Below are 18,711 nucleotides of genomic sequence, written 5' to 3'. Positions count from 1 at the left end.
CCACTGGAAGTAAGAAAGAAATGCAACCAAGGCAATGTGAGCTACATGAGCCAAATCCTAGTGCAAGGTTTCTCTTTGTGCAGAGGGTATTTTCTCCTTCCAGTCATGCTTAACTGCCTCAGATCCCATTCTTGCCCTGAACCAGACAGCAGCCTGTTGGAAAAGGTACCAGCTGCCCCAAAAATGGATTCCTGGGAACCTGCTATTTTAACTCTGTCTTCAAGGCCTGCACAGGGGTGCAAAGGCTGCTAACACCCTTATGGAGAGCAGTGTCATTCCAGAGGCACAAATAACAGCAGGTGCCCTGCCTGTTGTTTGGGTAGCAAATGCTGCAATGCTCTACTGACAAGGCAGGACAGGTCTGACAAAAAAATCACAGCAGAATCTTAAGAGAGAGGCAACAGGCAACAGGCATCATAATGTAGGTGCTGCTAAATGGCAGACAGGAGCTAAGGCTGGCAGAGAAACCAAAAGGAAGGCTGTGGAGAGGGCAGAGTGGAATTTAGAACTGGCAGTGGCACAAGTAAAATTGCCAAGACAACATACAGTTGGGAAGGTTGACAACACTCTGTATATAATTCCATGTTTACATGGCTGTGACATTGACTAGACATGACTTGCCTAAAAAGAGGCATATTTTTTATTCACCCATACCACAGGTTCATAAAACCACCAGAGGTGCTTCATTTTTTTGTATAACATTTAGAATTGGAAACCAAGATGTAGACATGCAGACATTTTTACGTAAGCAATACAAAACAGCTCTGACACATTTTGTGAGGCGGTAGAACCCATTACCTGTCAGGTTCAGGCAGTTTTAACAGGCATTGTTTGAAGACTTCTCTCAAAATGAATCCAGGTTTGAAGACAAGCTGAAAATTCTAGAAAAAACTAACAGTGACAGGATCTAGTTGCTACTTAATGCAAAGACACCACAGAAATAACCATATGCCATTATTACAGAACAGATATTGCTCTTTCAGGTATATTTTAAATTTAAACAGATAAAATGTTAGTCCCTACAAACTAATGCTAGTAAATTGTGTGCGTGTTTAGGATGTAATGGTTTCTAGACACTTTCTGCTTGTAATCTGCTTAGTTAAGAAAAAGGAAAAATTTGAGAAATATGCAAATATTCTTCAGACATGGATCAAACAGGACATTCATTTCAGGCATATTCCCTCCTGAGTTTATGCTCTCCTGTATTATAAGATCAGCACTGCAGCACATGCTTTCCTGCAAAGATCTAGCTCAGATGAAGCCAGAGAGGGAAAACAAACAAATAGGAGGTAGGGATGTGGTGAGGGGAGGAAGGGAAATCAATAATCACTTTGAATTATTCATCCCCATGAAATAGGAATAAAAATGCAAGCAAATGCCATCTTTATAACAGTGATCCCAGGAGAATTTTCTTTATAGAAGTCTGTCTACTGCAGATTTTTCGACAGAATCATTAGTACTCACTAAAATTTCAGAGGCAAAGAAGTAGGATTAAGTCAAACTCAAACCATTCACTTACCTGAAGGCACATAACATTGTAAATAGTCATTGTCAATTTCCACATTAGCTACTGTCAAAGTGAAGGCAGACAAAATCCAGAATAGGCCTTAGTTTACAAAACTATGAAGGAAACACTGAGATCAGGTCATCTGAAAGAAATATGTGTCCTTGTCCTATTGTGTTGTTCAGAGATCTTTTTTTTCATTTAACCATCAGAAATTTAGGTGTCATCCACCTTGACCATCCTAAAAAGTCCTGTAGATGAGGACTAACATCACTGGAACAAACTCCACCATTTCAAATCAATTCAGAATGTATTCCACCAAAGCCATTTAAAAAAGGCCTGAGAAATCAAAACTGTTGAGTTATTTCCAAGCTACTACCATAAGCACAGCCCAGGCTCAACATTTTTTTTTAAAATGTAACAAACAAAAGGTAAATTTTAAAGGGCAATAAAAAACCAATCACACCTACCAAGACACAAAGTACTAAAGGAAAAAAAACCCCAAAATATGCTTGTTTTATATTGTGTCCTGAAGGAAGGCCCAACCCTTTCCCAAAGATCTCATCATTATTTTCCTTTTCTATCAAATTCAAGGGTTAATCTTCCCTCAAGGTCCATTCAAACAGATTCTGACCCCTCGGATATCCTATATGGCAGACAGCACAGCAGGAGTGGCTCAGCTCAGTGCTCTCCCTCCTCTGTCCTCGAAGGATAACAAAGATTGGTCCAGGATAAACCCAGTTATTTTTTGCCTCCACATGTGTTTCAACATTTTGAATTCCGTGAACTGCCAGCAACATTTAACCACAGCATCTGGTTTCAGAAGCAAGAGTAACAATTTAGTAAGGCAAGTTCTAACTTTAGAAATGCAACCAGTTAATTCACAATTGGGGTGATTTCAACTCTAGGAGTTTTGAGCTAAGAAACTCGCAAAATTGGAAAGTTAACTATCTGTGGAGATAAAATGCAGAAAACACAGGAAAAACCTTTCCAAACTTACATTAATTTTAGCTCCCCCCTGCCCCTTCAGTCAGTAACAACGTTTGGGCAGAACAGCACAAACAAAAGAAACTGGTGTTTGCTGGACCTATGCTGAGCTAAAGCTCAAAACAGCTCACCAGGGCTTTGGTTTCTTATTTTCACAGCATAGCCTTTTGGGTGTCACAGTGAGAAGCTCAAAATACTGGTAGGAACAAAGGAACAGTTTGAAATACAACAGCAAACTGAGATGAAGGCTGACAACTCCCTGGCCTGCCAAAGCAGCATCACTATACTGGCATCAGATGCACGACATGAGGCCCATCTTCCATGTTCTCATGGGAAGCATCATTCCTGTGAAGGAATCAGTTTTTCACAGCTGCTGTGGTTCTGTTAGCTCCTCTGCTGAATATTGAGGGGAAAATTCTGTTCAGCTTCTTAAGAACTCTGAGGATGTGTAATGTCCAGAGGAGGTGTCTTAGCACAAAAGCAAAACCATGTAAGACCATATATAAAAACACTGCTTTTACCAACTTTAGTAGATGTTTTAATGATATCTCATTTTAAAACTAGGCTCTGCAGGTCAAATAGAGCCAGAAACATTCAGTAAATATTTCTTTTCTGTAGTTGAAAGAAATTAAAATATATTTTAGAGACAATGAACTTTTAACAGTAACAATGGTGGGAGACTGCAGCATTCAGACCAAGCCTATGCAAAATATAATTTCTTGTACAAGATCTAAGATTGACTAAGAAGCTTCTTCTAGATTGTATTATCAGTTGTGACCTGAAATTTCTCTTGTAGCAGTCTTTCCCACTTCCTCCCCACAAACCATGCCATAACCATAGCTTACTGCTGTCACTGAGAGAAACCTGTCTGCATTCAAGATCTACCACCATCAAGTAAATCCTGGGATTATAGCATGACTCCTCAATTTAGCTTTTCAGCATTCAAGATACATTATCTCCTACACAATCTTCCTGTACACTGTCATTATTTTCCTCAATCCCATACAGCTGCTTAACACATTTTAAATTGTATCTATTATTCTCACACACATTCCTTTTGTCTCTGACAGATCATCTTGCTGCATTTCAAAATCTATGCTTATTGAATAAGCATGGGTCCACACAGGAAATATGCAAATATCTGACTTGAGGCAAAGCTTCTTTCTAGACCCCCCTAATCCCAAAGCCTTTCTCTGTCTGGCTGTTCTGGCCTTAAGGGCTGCCAGGGAGATTTATTAGAGAAATTGTGAGTGCCCGATGTTCACACTTGCCACAAACCAAGGAGCCCCTATAGTTGTACCTCTGGTCCTCAGGTCAGTCCATGCCTACTAGGATCCCCAGACCAGAATCTCTCACATCTCTCATGCTAAGTACGTCGGAAGCAGAAGCAGCTGAGAGGCAGCTACGCTTTTCCTTTCCCAGAAATGTACCAGAGGAAACAGACACTATGTAGTGCTAGCTGGAATGTATAGTCCCACAGGAAATTCTGTAGGTGTGTAAATAAATAAAGCTTTAAAGAAGAGGGCAGCATGACTAACACCAGGTTAAGCTTCAAGCTTCCAGTTCAGGACCAAGTCTCTACACACAGTGCATATCAAGAAAAGCTTCTGATTACCCGTCCTTCTGTCAGTAACTTCTGCATACCAAAGCCTGGCCCCTAATTCTGTGGCCAAGCCATTGAGGCTTTCTTAAACAGACTTCATAGACTTAGATTCCCCAAATATTTTTGCTTGGTGGACTAAATCACTCATCTACATGTTTGCTGATCTCTTTGAAGAACTACAACACATTTGAAAAGCAGAACTTCCCTTTGCAGAACCAATGGTGAGTCTTCCATGATAGACACTAATCCTGCCTTATATTTTAGTTGCTGTTTTGCTCAGTAAGTCTGACAGTTGGTTAACAGACTTGCAGTTGCCCAGATCCACCACAGAAACCCCTTCATAGACTGCCAACACATTCATCATCTTTTGCTCCTCAGGAACAAAGCTAGGGCACATTCGTCACCCCTTGCTCCATGGGGACTACACTGGGGAAGTGAGTAGGAAACATTTTGCTAACATTAATCCAGATGTTTCAACTCTGACTTATAAGAATTCTTGGGCAAATGTTATACTCATGGTAATTTATTAGTGCTCTAGTCTATTTATACTATAGGCCCTGTTACAGCTACTTCAAATTGAGACAGATCTGCTGAGTGTTTCAAATTATATGTTTCACACACTTGTTTTTTTTAATCCCATAAGTGTGCACACATGCACACTCCAACTTGCAAGGAGAGAAAAATTCCACCTCCATGTTAAAAAGTCACAGAGAAGGTGAGACCTCTCAGTCAGTGGCACATTTGAGAATAGTCCAGGTACTTTCCTTCACAGCTGTCCATTAGGAGAACAATTTCCCCAGTGGAAAAAACTCAGAAGCTTTGACAAGAGTGTAAAACATACAGTGAACTATAAGATGGTCTTATATAAACTAGGTTTTGCAAGTGTCATCTGTGCTTCTTATAGTAACTTAACATATGTTACATAAAAGTATTATAAACAGAGTTTAAGCTTTTCCCAAGCTAAGAAAGCCCAATTTCTATTGGTTGGTGCCATTTTTATAATGCTCTTATTCATTTTTCTCAGGAAATGGAGCTTCAAAAAGACCAATCCAAAAGGTCATTTGGCTACTCTTACACACTACTTGCAACACCTTTTGTGCATATGAAAACATATTTTAAAACCTCAGAGGAAGGGGCTGATAATAAATAGCTTATGAAGTAAACTACTTTGTGCCATCTGAATAAGATACAGAAGATAGATAGATAGATAGATAGATAGATCAATAGATAGATAGATAGATAGATCAATAGATAGATAGATTCTAACTTCTAACTAGTTTAATAGGCATTAAAGCTGCACACTTTTCTATTCAACTCTATTCTCAGTAGTAAGGTCTGTAATTTTAAGGTAAATTAATTGCATCCAACACACTGTTAAGACTGTTTATCTTTCGCATTCAGCCCTGCAGAATCCTGGGCAAACAAATTGCTAATTGAATCACAATCAGTTTTATTCTTTGTTGTTGTTTTTGGTTTTTTTTTCCCAGACTCAAAACAAGAGTTAGAAGTTAATGCATATAAACCAAAAAGCTGACCTTTGACTTCAGAAGAAAACTGAGCCAGATGTCGATTTACAAAGAGCCGCAGTTGATGATTCAGATCACAGTACAGAGGATCAATGTTCCAGGAACGAATTCCTGTTTAAAAAAAAAAAAAAGGAAAAAGTAAGCTGTCCTTGTCATTACATCTACTCCAGAAACAGAAGTGGAGAAAGAAAGGTGAGCAGGACACACAAAGACCAGGGATGCTCTACTAGATGAGCATCCTTAGGATGGAAAAGGTCTTCAGAAGCAGAGGACCATAAGATACTTACCTTGCATAAGACATTTCTTCCTGAAGAAATGAAGTGTTCCATGAAGGACATGCAGTGAGCAAGTCTCCATTCAACTTGGACTTCATGCAAGGGAAACCAACAAGAGATGAGGCCAAATGAATTACACTACCGCTTAACCAAACAAATACATGATGTTAGTTTTACATCTGCACTCTCCAGCACTGGTCACCGGCAGAGATGGACTACTGCATTGTTCTGCTGCTGAAAAGCCCAGAGACATCAGCTTCTTTGCCCTTACAGCCTGTGCATCCTCCAAGCCACAAAAGCCTCCCACTCCTCCAAGTCGCACTGCCTAATCACTCCTTCAAAGACCCTGATCCCACTGAGACCATTTGAGTCTGTTCTTTAATCTTTATAATCTGTGCCAGCTAGAAGCCTTCATATCACAGCAGGAAGATGCTTCTGCTCCCACAGCAAGTGGCACCAAGCCATACTGGGGAAGTCACCTTCAGACCTCAGTGTGAGCAGGTGAACATTCTGGAGGACACCAAACACTACAGACCACAGATTTTCACACCCCAGTAGGGAGCAACCTTTCCTGGATGGTGTGACTCTTCTACACTGTGCCACAATGAACAAAAGCAGGATATCACTACGAATCCCTACTCCAGCATCTGGTGCTGATGCCTGCTGATGTTCAGACGTTGAAGGCCAATGCCACAGACTTCTAAGGTTAACTGAAACAAGAATTTCAGCTCCAGTATTTATTAATGCAGTCCTCACTAAGAGTTCTTTCACCATCTCTCTTGCATAAAATACAAAGTTTTATTGCCTCTATTATCTACTGTCTTTCAAAGTAACCACGTTAATTTTCCATGGAGATATCATTCCCATTTACTGCAGTTCTAGCTCTCCATGTTGTGCAACAGCTTTTGCTGGCCACTAGTGGGAGAGGATCCCCAAGGATACACACTCCAGCTTTCTACACATACCAAGACACAGTAGGCATTGCATCACACAGGTCAGTAGTCTCAAGGCCTGTAGAATCTACAGCAGTTAAAAAAACTTTGAGCTTAGTTTCTTTTTCTGGTGACAGCTGACACAGCGGAGTAACAAAGCTTATTTATTATGCTTATTTACTGACAGCATTCACTTCAGACTGTACAAAAACCTCCTCATTAAATCATCTGAACTTCAGGGAAAAAAAAAAAAAGAAAAAAAAAACCCCAGAAAACCAAACAACTTACCAGCACTGACCCTTTCAATTTGGACATGGGATACAAATAAACAAAACACATAGAGCAAGAAGATGGACAAAGTGTTTTCCTATCCTACGCTCCAAGAGAGCATAATTGTTTAAGCAAATGTCCAGTGTAAGAGAATCTTAATGCAGTACTCATGAGCATTCTGACCCGGACAGGAACAAGGTGGCACTCTGCAGGGCAAATCCTGCTGACTAGCTGCTGTGTCATGGTCATTGTGTCCTACTGCAGCAAGAAGTGCTATTTGAGGCATTGCTACATCCTCTAGATTGCAGAAGGAATAGGTGCTCTTTCAGAGCAAGAAAGGGAAGAGTGGAATTATCTCACTTGTTCTCATACTTGCAACAATTTATTCAACATTTTCTTTCCTACAGGTAGTCTGAATTTACCTGTAATCTCTATAAATTTGTCACAATTTCACTTTATCACTCCATGGCACATGAGCCTTGATTAGAATCCTCTACCATGAGAGTGCAGACTGTATCACAATAAGGGTAAATATTCCAGCTCTTTGCAAATGCAAAGCCCAGATAAGGGACCATGTGACTCATCAGTTTTCAATCTCATTCTTTATGCCCTTGTGAATGTTTTATTTCCTGCTGAGGTAATTTGCTTAAAAGATTTGGCCTTTCTCCCCAATACCAGATCTAGTCTTCTGGATATTGTTTCAAAATTGGACAAAAGTAACACAGTAACAGAAAAATAAAACTAGTATTTATTAGACAGTATTTTGAGGAAAATGTTGTTCAGATACCCCACAGATTCACAAGGTCACAGCCTACAAAGCTCTACACCTGGAAACGAGCAGGTTCCTATAATGCCCTGTAACCACTATTGTATTCTTCTGAACCAAGGTATAGAAAGAAGTCTGGAAAAGCCTACTTTTTATATCAGTCAGGGTAAGAGATTTATCAACTGAAAAAAAATCTTTGTTTGTTTTTTGTTTGTTTGTGGCTTTTTTTTTTGGTTGGGTTTTTGTTGATTTTGTTCTTTGCTTGTTTTTTTTTTTTTCTTTGTTTTTTTTTTTTTTTTTTTGTGGTTTTTGTTTTGTTTTGTTTTTGGGTTTTTTTCTGCAGACAGGGTGCCATGGCAAACAGAACAGACACAAAACAAACCCTAGCTTTTTCATCCATTTTATATTCACTGCTCAGCAACCTGTTCTACCTTCACATGAGCCCTCTACAGCAGCTAACACTTCGGTAGGAATCATCATTTCCACATTGCTTGAACTCCCTCAATCAAGAGTCCAGCTCTCTACAACATCATAATATACTGACTATTGACAGGTCTCAAGATTGCTGTTATTTTAACTATTCTCATTTTTCATATCTTTCAATTTGCAAATATTGATCCATTTTAACTAGAGGTCATTCTCCCATTTCACAGTGGGGAAAGCTCTAACTTGCTGGAGGTGCTATTCCATTTAAGAGGAGAGACTGAAATCCGGGTTTCCAGCTCTGAGTGATTCACTTCTACTGCCAGTAACTTACTAATACTGCTGAAATGGCTCCCTCTGATGCAAATGAAAGAAGTTTTTACATTTGGCAGAATTTCTAGTCAGACAAGGCCAACTGCAGAACTTATTTCTACTGTGGCAGTTACAATTCATGTGTCAAACAGCAGGTTTTTCCTCTGCAATGGGAGTTCTCTGGCATGTGACTGCAGAATTAGGGTGAAATCCTTTAGTTCTCAGTCTGATCTGTCACCATTTCAAAGATTCAGACAATGGATAAGGATGTAGGTTGGCACATCAGCTCAGTGAAGTGCCAAGCGAAGATGATCATCCTGCTGGGCAGGAAGCAAGAGGGACCCCTTCAAAGAAGGTCTTTCAGAGGCCAGATGGTCATAATCAGATCTACCACTCCTGAAGCCATCCCTTGAAAAAGGGAATGAAATATTCCTCATGAACAAAGTGGCCTGCCAACAGAGATAGCTGGAAAAGTGAATCAGGAAGTGAAGAAATTGGACAATATTTGACATTTTTACACCCACCCTTTTCTTAAATTGCACTGTCCATCTGTTCTGCAGTAATGCTGATTCTTGGGAAGAAAACAGTCACAGAATTATCTCTGAATAACACAGTTTGTCCAATAGTTATGACTGTTATTTCAAACCAAAGTGCCTTGGAAGTGGGGAGCTGAGGGGAAGAGTGAAGGTGAGTCAGAAAGCTGTTACTTTATTTCTCAAAGGTGTACTAGCGGCTTATTAGAACAAAGGTTCCCTTAAGGTCCTGATGTGGTTGATCAGCTCTCCTTTGTCTTTTGGTCAGAAACTATCAGAAACTGCCAGAAGGGAAGAACTGTCATTCAGCACCTTCTTCCCCCTTACTTCTAAACAACACTGTGTCTAATATACAAAGACTAATTCATTGCCAAGACCTCAGGATTTTACTAAAATATTGATAACAGAGGAGAAAAATATTATGGCAGACCTATCCTGAATTGTGTAATTCCTGAAGCAGTTCACTGTGTGTCACCCTGGCCCATGCAGCTGCTCTATAGACAGGGAGAGGCCATACCACAAGGGACCCTGTCCGCAGCCGTCCCTGGGACCACAGTGAACAGTGCAGCAAGACAATTCCTCCAACAAGACAGAATTTTGGGGTAAGATGGAAATAAGATGCAATCTTCCAAAGCACTAATAAAATAAAGACTGAGGGGAAAGAGAACCATGAAATGTCTTTAAGCTTTAAGACGTTCGAAAACTGCGTTAGTTACAAGTCACTAATGCATATAAAGCAATGATCAGGGGAGAAAAAGAACGGAATGCCGTCTGACGCCGCAGAAACCGGCCCCGCAGTGCGCCGGGGATCCGAGCCCCGCCCGGGCCCCTCCGGGCCGCACAGCTTCAGCCTCGGCCCCCGCCCCGCGGTCCCGACAGCGCCTCGACCCTCCCCGCAGCCACCGCCCGCGGGCCTGCGCCGCCGTCCCTCCGGGAGGAGTCGGATGAAGCCCTGCGGCCAGACGGCAATGCCGCAGGGCGGGGAGGGCACCGGCAGCTCCGCCTCGTCCCGGGCGGCGGCAGAGGACGACGCGGCAGGCGCGTAGTTGCGCGGCCCTCGGGGCAGGGATGGCGTCCGCCCGGCCCCGGCCCTGGCCCCGGCCCCGGCCCCGGCCCCCGCCGCAGTGCTCACCGCGCTCCAGCGCGCCGCGCAGCGCGCCCCGCTCCGGCTCCGTGCCGATCTCCCCGATCACGGCCAGCAGCGCGTGCCGCCCACCGCCCGGCGGCGCCGCCGTGACCATGGCGACCGGCCCCACCGCCGTCTCCATGGCAACGCCGCGGCCGCTGCTGCAGCGCGCGGTCACTGGCGCGCGGCTCTTAAAGCGCCCCGAATCCCCCGCTGATTGGCCGAGCTGGCACGTGGTCCTGCATTACTGCGGGAGGGGGCGTGGCCTGCCCCTCCGGGCCCCGCCTCAGCTCGCCCTCGCCCCGCCCTGGGGCTCTCCCGCTCGGCCCCGCTCGGCCCCGCTCGGCCCCGGCTGCCCCGGCCGCTGCCGCTGTCTCGACCCGGACCTGCTGCACCCGCACTGCCCGCCCAAGGCAGGTCGTGCCGGCGCGGCGATTGCCGGTGAGCTCTCGCCGGCGCTACGGCGCAGGGTCTTAGTTCCTTCCGTCACGATGGACAGAGCGGTACAGCGACCAGCTCGGATGCTCAAAACCGTGAGCGGGGCTCAGACCTTTGAAAGAACAAACTAAGGGCGAAGCGGTGTTGGCTTATAGTTTAGTTTAGAATTTAGTCACTTAAATACAGAAATCCACGGAGATTCTTAAATGCTTGGTGTTGAGTTGTTCCAATACTCGCAATAAAGCCATAGAAGACAGCAGTTCTAAAGACTCAAGGCTTGGTATTATCATTCACCTTCCTTATCTCTTCTGCATTGCTTGGCCATGAGCAGGTCCCTTCCTGGTGGTTTTTCCTTCTAAGAAGAACCTGTTCAATTAAAAGCAAGTGTATCTCCAAGGATAAATAATGGGATTTCCCAGACTCCAGACCCATGAGCTACAAGAACAATCTGAGCTTTGCTAGCTGCCAGTGCAAAGCTGATGTGAGCTGTCCATGACTGTACTGGCAGGCCATGGTGTCTGCAGGAGTTCTCACTATCTGGGGCGGCCAGAGAGGCCATATCTTTGGGCACAAGTCCTTGTTGCTCACAGTTCTGGCCAGCCACTGCTGAAAAGAAGTTCAATGCCGATGGCCTTAAGCTGAGACATAAGAGATCTGGATTAGTGTTTCCGCTGTCAGAGTGGCCAGGCATGGGAACAGGTTGCCCAGGGAAGTGGTGGAGTAACCACCCTGGTGGTGTTCAAGAGGTATCTGGTTCTGTATCTGCACGATGTGGTTTAGGGGTTACAGTGGTAGTGCTGGATGGATGGTTGGACTGGGTGATCTTGAAGGTCTCTTTTAACCCTGGTGATCCTGTCATGTTATGTGCAAAAACTGAGCAACCCCAATGTATGAGACTTCTACAGGATGAAGGGAGAGCCACCAAAAAGTAGTTTCAGGTAGAAAAATTCGTATCTTTCCTGACAAAAAAGGAAGAACCACCCTGTGCTGATGTCCTTGTCTGGAAAAGAGATCCAGCGATTATTAAATGACACAAGTCAGCAATAATATGCAGTGTTTCCTAAACCAGTGTCAGGTTCTGCCCTGCAGTGCACAGGATTTCCACAGGTGAGCTATAGTTTATAAACTTGATGGGCAGAGAAGTCAGCATCCTTCTCTCTTTCGTTCTTTTGTGCCCACCAAGACTGCAGTTGAAACCTCATAAGGTTCAGAAAGTTGGCGCTTTGGCAATCATATATGGACCTACAGTGTCACAGGACTCTGACAAAAGATAGTCAGGAAAAGAAACCAACCACAGAAAGGGAGACAAATATAAAACAATTATCTCTGCAGGCTACAGCTGATGTTACTAGCTTATGGAGTTTTCTCAAATTAAAATCTTAAATCAAAAGGTTTTAGATAAATTAGGAGATGATGCAACTGGTCTTTTTCACATTAAACTGTGGTGACACCACAGGCTATGAATTTTATGAACTAAACCTTGTAAAGAGGGAGAATTACTTTATCTCAAGGGTTTCATGCATTTCTGTGTGTTGTAACCTGTGTCGCAGCAATAATTTAGTTTTAGAGGGCTGCACTGAACAGGTAAATAAGTGAATAAATTAGTAAACCTGAAAATAAATTCTAGTGCTAGTACATTGAATTCTATCATGAAAGTAGGATTGTAGATCATGGAGGGAAAACATGACAACAACACATGAAGGTGAAAAATATTCAGATATTTTCATACCAGCTGATAGAAGTACCTTCTATTTTCTGGTGATTCAGTCTTAGTACTTGCTGCTTGTTTTTGACATGGTAGCTTTCCAGAGCTGCAGCTTTTCACTGCAGTGCAGAGATGCTCTTCCAGCTGGCTTTCTGCCAAGGAGAAATGAAACAGGAGACATGCAAACTGGAGTGGAAGCTTAGAAAGAATATCCAGAGACTATTTGGGGAAGACTTTACAATTAAAACACTAGTTCTGCAAATGTGATCCATTTGCATTCTTCTACTGTACCATCAATTAATAGAATGATGGTATTTCTGTTGCTTTCTAATGTGAATCAGAGATATCTGTGGTCATGGTAGAATTGCAGTAGAAAAGGCTTGTATCCTAAGTGTGTGTGCACTGCATGAGACAGTCAAATTTGGTATTTCCAATTTACTGAGTTCCTCATTTCCCCTGTAAATTCACACTCCAGAACCATATAATAGAACTGTATAGAAATTATGGTGTAAGCTTCTGCTTTCATGCACTGCAGCAGTAGCTGGCACCGTCATGAAAATCAAAAGCTGACTGTGCTGAATGCAGATATTAGAGGTCCTGACAAACACCACAGAAGGAGAGTGGCAAAAGCAGAGTAAAGGATTACTTCAAACGGAAGGACAACGAGTCACAGGTAAATGACCTTTATAAAAGGAGATTTAGAAAGTAGGATCAAAATAGTGCAAAAAGGATTTTCATAATACTGTGAGAAGAACAATCTACACGATTTCAATTCCTCAGTCCTTCAGCCTGGAAGGATTACTTCCTGTGCTTGCCAGCTAAAAATTTCCAAGTGAATAAAAATACTTCAGGGAATCAGAGACCTGTGACAGTACCCAAGAGAGGATAATGCCCTTAATGGTGGTGAAATATAGTATCATTTTGGCTGTGACATTTCTAAGAAGCAGCGAAAAATTGGGTGACTACCTAAAGGGACTTTGTTCAGGTCTTGATCTCCTGTGGTGAACACAGCCATCCCTACATGGAGCACAAGAAACCAGCACTGATAATGCTTTTATATACAGATGGAGTCTTATGGTTGTTTATACTGACACTTCCAGAATGTGTTGTAAGATGGAGAAACAGAGGGCTAAGCCTTTCAGTTTGACCAAACCACATTTTTGCTTCTGTTTAATCCCATGGGTAATCAGAGTACTACTCCTATTCCTCCCATTTGTGTCTTACAGAAAGTGTGGCAAGATACTATCTCCTGTGCAATTTGGAACAAAGCTCTGATCAAGGCCAGGATATAAGGGCCGATGAAATTATCAGGTATAGTCTTTGCATCAAGTGACTCAGCTTTGGAATTAAAAGACATGTTTATCAGGCATTGAAAGGTACTAATTTGTACTTTTATGGCAGTCCTTCTTTGATGCCAAGGTGATTTTTAATCAATTAAATATAGAATACAAACTGTCGAGAATCTGTACCTCTTTGTTGCATCTTTCCACATAACTAAAGTCAAAATAATACAGCTGAAGTGGTCAGGCAAAGTACAAGTCTAAAAAATCGGACATTACTGACATTTTTTGCAGACTAAACTGTCCATGTAGGTTGCCTGCAGCCTTACTGAACACTGCAAAGAAATGATGATGCCACACTTTCCACCATAATTGTGTGTGTTTTCACAACTTCTCCTGCTCAGTTAAGTCAAACACTCATTTCAACATTTCTCCAGAAGAAGCTGCAGACAAACTGCACGATCCCAGCTTGTAATGAAATAACTTAATTGCAGTATTTCGTGGTGCATTTTGTGCGATTGACTAGGTTGCTAGTGTTCAGAGAAAGTGATGTGCATGTAAATAAAGTGAACGCTTGGGAAGTTAATTTGGTCTGGCAACCGCAGCCCCGTCTGGCATGATGGAATATCTGAGCGTTCTCTTGTGGCATTCATGTGGTGAACGCTTTCGTGTGGGCAGCCTTCGACAGATTAAGGACACATATACCTTGCGTTACCGGTAAGAGCAGTTGCCGGAGGGGGCAGGACCACGCCCGGGGCGGTGCCCGGGGCGGTGCCCGGGACGGTGCGGGGCGGTACAGGGGCGGAGCGGAGGGCGGGGCGGTACAGGGGCGGAGCGGAGGGTGGTGCCCGGGGAGCTGCCCGGGGCGGAGCGGAGGGAGGAGCGGAAGGCGGTGCCCGGGGCGGAGGGCGGTGCCTGGGACGGTGCGGGGCGGTACAGGGGCGGAGCGGAGGGCGGAGCGGAAGGCGGTGCCCGGGGCGGAGGGCGGTGCCCGGGGCGGTGCGGGGCGGTACAGGGGCGGAGCGGAGGGTGGTGCCCGGGGCGGAGGGCGGTGCCTGGGACGGTGCGGGGCGGTACAGGGGCGGAGCGGAGGGTGGTGCCCGGGGCGGAGCGGAAGGCGGTGCCCGGGGCGGAGGGCGGTGCCCGAGGCTGTGTGGGGCGGTACAGGGGCGGAGCGGAGGGCGGTGCCCGAGGCTGTGCGGGGCGGTACAGGGGCGGAGCGGAGGGCGGGGCGGGGCGGTACAGGGGCGGAGCGGAGGGTGGTGCCCGGGGCGGAGCGGAGGGTGGTGCCCGGGGAGCTGCCCGGGGCGGAGCGGAGGGCGGAGCGGAAGGCGGTGCCCGGGGCGGAGGGCGGTGCCCGAGGCGGTGCGGGGCGGTACAGGGGCGGCAGGCGGGCCGCGGGCCGGTCCCGCCGGCGGCGCCCTCCTGATGTCAGCGGAGCAACGTCAGTCTTGTTCGTCGGCCCGGAGCAGCTAAAGGGAGCGGCCTGAGTCTGGCTGCCGCCGAGTTCATCACCCGAGTTCTGTTGCTCCGCAGAGTGCCGTAGGGAGAGCGAGCAGCCCTGCGGCGGGGCCCGGGAGCGCTGGGGAGCCCCCCACGGCCGCGGCCGCTGCACTCGGGGCGCCCCGGCGGAGCGGGACGGGACGGGACGGGACGCTCCGAGGAGCTCCGCGCAGTCCGGGAGCGACTGCGGAAGGCGGCGGTCGCTTCAGCTTCCCCCGGGGACGTGGGTGTCCTGCCGGCGGCTCGTGGTGGCTCTCCCGTCGGTAGCTCGACGGGCCGGACTCATGGCCCACGACAGCGGTCAATGCCAGGCACTGTTAGTTCTAAAGTCATGGCGCAGAGAACAGTGCGTACGGAAATTGGCCGGGAAGCTTTTAAATGCGTCTGCATCACAATAATTGCAAGACACAGCACAAAACATAAAGCTAGTTTTGCAAATACAAGTAGCATCCTTAGTCTTTTAGCAAGCTTAGCTATCTTGCTGAGTATCTTCGTTTGTTGTAACTAATTCTCATTTGAAATCAGGATCTGGAATTTGGTCCTTTTTCTAGGAACACTGTTTTGAAGATGAGGCTTGGGGCTGCATTGGGACATGGAGAACCAGATTCAAAGTGCAAGAAATGAGAATGAGGAGTAGCAGTCCTTCTTATTGGCTCCCATAGTTAGTGGTTTGCATTGGAAAGGAGCTTTTGGATGAAAACCAATTACAGCCTCAGCGTGCTATTGCAAATTCTGTAAGATACAAGAAATTTGGAGAAATCTTCCAAATATGAAAAATCAGACTGTCACCATCCTTTCAATCATTGGAAGTCTGGTGTTGGACACGTTTTGTTTGAAGCAAAAGGAAGCAAAGATTCATTTTGCTCTTTTATTCTTTCTTAGACAAAGGTAGTCATGCCCTGTTCCTAGTTTATAATTAGACTCAGATAAAAGGCTATCTGCTGAGGAAAAATACTTAAATGAAGACATGTATATTATAAACAAAGCAGAGCATTTATTTTCATAGCATAATAAAGCTGGGAAAAGTGGGATTACAAATTTGACACAAATAATGGGCAGTCAGCTTTAAAACACACACAGATTTGGCATTTACAAATTTGTCCATCTGGACTGAGTTTTCAATTTTGTCCTATTCTGGTTCATATAAAAGTACTGAATTGCAAAAAAAGACTGGAAGGAGATTCTGGAGATAATGTAGTTCAACTTCCCATTTCAGACCAAGATCAACTATACCCATTTGTTTTACTTAAAAAACCCCAACTTAAATGTTAGAAATGGCATAAATTTTAGAACTTCTTTAGGCTTACTTTTCAAATATTTTTGCTTATTTCTGTTTAGTCTTTAATTTACACCTACTTGCAGTTCATGAAAGCAAATTCAGTTGTCCTCTAAACTGTGAATATTAAGAAACAAATTATTTGCCATCAACTTTTTTCTATCTGGAGAATATTATGATAGCCAACTCTTTTGCCGTCTTCTCACTAGATGCAGGGCTTAGCTTAGGCCATACCAGTGGAGAGTAAAAGAATTACTTCATGCATCTAAGGTCTGCATACTATACACAAGTATAATGCTGTTTGCTCCTTTTTTTTTTTTTTTTTTGTGGCAGCAGAATGACACTGACTCGCTCTGTGAGGCACTACAGTCCCCATTGCTTTATTTTGCAGAAAAACCATACAGCCCAGCAGCCCCCTCCTGAATTTGTGCAGTTATTTAATTTTATATAAAATTGTTCTTACCTGCATTGTACTTTGTCCATTTTCCTGACCATTTTCAAAAAACTTCCTTCTAGTACTTCTAGAACCTCTCAATTTCAGATTGCTTGTGGATTAATAAGTGTACTTACTTTGTGACCAAAGTGATTAAAGAAAACAGTGGACTAATGGGACTAACAGGAACAGCACGCTAATGTTTGAACCTTCACTTAAATGTACTTGTTTTGAACTGAGGATTATTACTTTCTGAGGATGAATACCAAACAAGTTTTTTCCTTACCTTACTGAAACTTCATCACCTCTATGCTTTCCTAGTTTGCCTATGAGAGTCCCATATAGATACAACTTACTATAGTAAAGTTGTTACTCTGCCGCGTATGTCCTGTTGCTCTGACACAAGGTATCAGACCAACGGTAGGCACCTTGTCTTTTGTTGGGGAAGATGAAACAGGAGAGCCTTACAAATATGATTGCTTGGCAAAAGATTTTGAGAGTATAGAAACTATAAGCGAGATTGAAATGAAAGCAAGTTTTGAGATCCCTTAGTTACTGAACAAGAAAACAATGGTGTGGCTGGCTGAAGGTAATCCCCTTTTGATGAAACAATACCCTCTGCCTGCAGGCAGGTCTAAGGGTCTGAGCAGACTCGGCCAGCTTGGCAGAAGGGGTCTAAAAAGGAGTTTTTAGGGTTTAAAATGTAGCACAGTATGGTAATGTAGTGATTCTTATAAGTTGTATGGAAATGCTATAGGATTTGTATCTTGTACTAGATTGGCTAGTGAGAATTAGAATATTTAACACAGAGGATGATTTATTGTATTGTAACGGGAACTTAGTTACTTTTCTATGCTCTTAGCTCTTACCTCTTACTCTTGCTTCCTGTTTCTTAGCTCTTGCCTTTTACTCTCTTACCTTCGAGTCTCTTACGCTTTCCTCTTCTTTTCTCTGGGGCCTGCTCCGAGCTGTGGCTGGCGGCTCTCAGCAGGTAGATAAACACAATAAACCCCAAATCCCAACAGGGCCCTGCACCCTTTGCAATGAACCGCAAGTTCCAGACCTGGCTGCAGAGATCTCTGGTCTCCGTCCATCCCGACCGTGCCACCCCCATCAATCCCACAGTCTTTAGCGATCTGTGTAGGCTGGTAACTCCTCTCCTTGTCTTCCAGATACAAACCTAATTTGTCTGAGGATTTGTTATCAAAGTTTTCAAGAATTTGAAAGGAATTTTGAGAAAATGGCTGGCACGTTTACTGTTTCTAGTCTTCAGTATCCGCTGTGAATTTTGTAAGGTAATTGTTAACACTTGTAAAAAAACCCATTTCAATAATACAGCTTAATATACATGCTAGAGTATCTTCTAATATACAAAGGAGCATCTTCTGGGATTTGAACAATCAGCCACTAAAGCATCCCTCCTGTGTAGCAATTGCAAATATTTTTAGCCTTTTTAATGTTCTTAACATGCATGTGCAAACTTGGATTTCACATTACACGCAAAATTTGTAACATACTCATATTTACAGTGTTTTGCTATGTACAACCTTTTATCTATAACGTTGCACAATAAGAGTTTCTTTCAGGTCAGGTACCATTTTTTCCGATTCTGTGGTTTTGGTTCTACAACAAATTGTAAAATAAAATGTACAGAATTTTCATCTATAAAATATAGAGAGGTGCAGAAATTAAAAAACAGAACTTGCAAAAGTAGATTTAAATTATGCTATTCGAACTCACTGTTTATTAGGCAAGAAGGTGAATGCTGGAAAGACAACAATACAGTCACATCTAAGGCTTCTTAGATAACCGTTTAGTC

The 18,711-nt window shown here is 43.8% G+C and overlaps 1 protein-coding gene and 1 long non-coding RNA gene across 4 annotated transcripts in view; one reads left to right on the top strand and one right to left on the bottom strand.

Moving 5' to 3' along the window:
• The window catches only part of MAP1A (microtubule associated protein 1A), a 46,753-nt gene extending 36,322 nt beyond the window's left edge, over positions 1-10,431 (bottom strand). The window contains exons 1-3 of one of the 3 annotated variants that reach the window (XM_074548958.1): positions 10,264-10,389; positions 5,908-5,987; positions 5,630-5,731 (exon numbers count right to left, since the gene is read on the bottom strand). In XM_074548958.1, the coding sequence (XP_074405059.1) occupies positions 5,630-5,731; positions 5,908-5,977 (172 nt within the window). In that variant the 5' untranslated portion in view covers positions 5,978-5,987; positions 10,264-10,389. Of the gene's footprint in view, positions 1-5,629; positions 5,732-5,907; positions 5,988-10,263 lie in introns of all 3 variants that reach the window. The other 2 variants (XM_005496008.4, XM_074548959.1) reach the window with 2 other exon arrangements.
• Positions 10,432-12,675: 2,244 nt separating this feature from the next.
• On the top strand, positions 12,676-17,050 carry LOC141730547 (uncharacterized). Its single transcript, XR_012582060.1, has 4 exons — positions 12,676-13,073; positions 13,627-13,711; positions 14,286-14,397; positions 15,217-17,050. It is a non-coding gene; the product is annotated as an uncharacterized LOC141730547 (long non-coding RNA).
• Positions 17,051-18,711: the final 1,661 nt, after the last annotated feature.

The sequence above is a fragment of the Zonotrichia albicollis genome, chromosome 11 (assembly GCF_047830755.1).
Source record: "Zonotrichia albicollis isolate bZonAlb1 chromosome 11, bZonAlb1.hap1, whole genome shotgun sequence".
NCBI lineage: Eukaryota > Metazoa > Chordata > Aves > Passeriformes > Passerellidae > Zonotrichia > Zonotrichia albicollis.
Note: the sequence above shows the minus strand (reverse complement) of the source record. Positions and strands in the feature narration are given on the sequence as shown.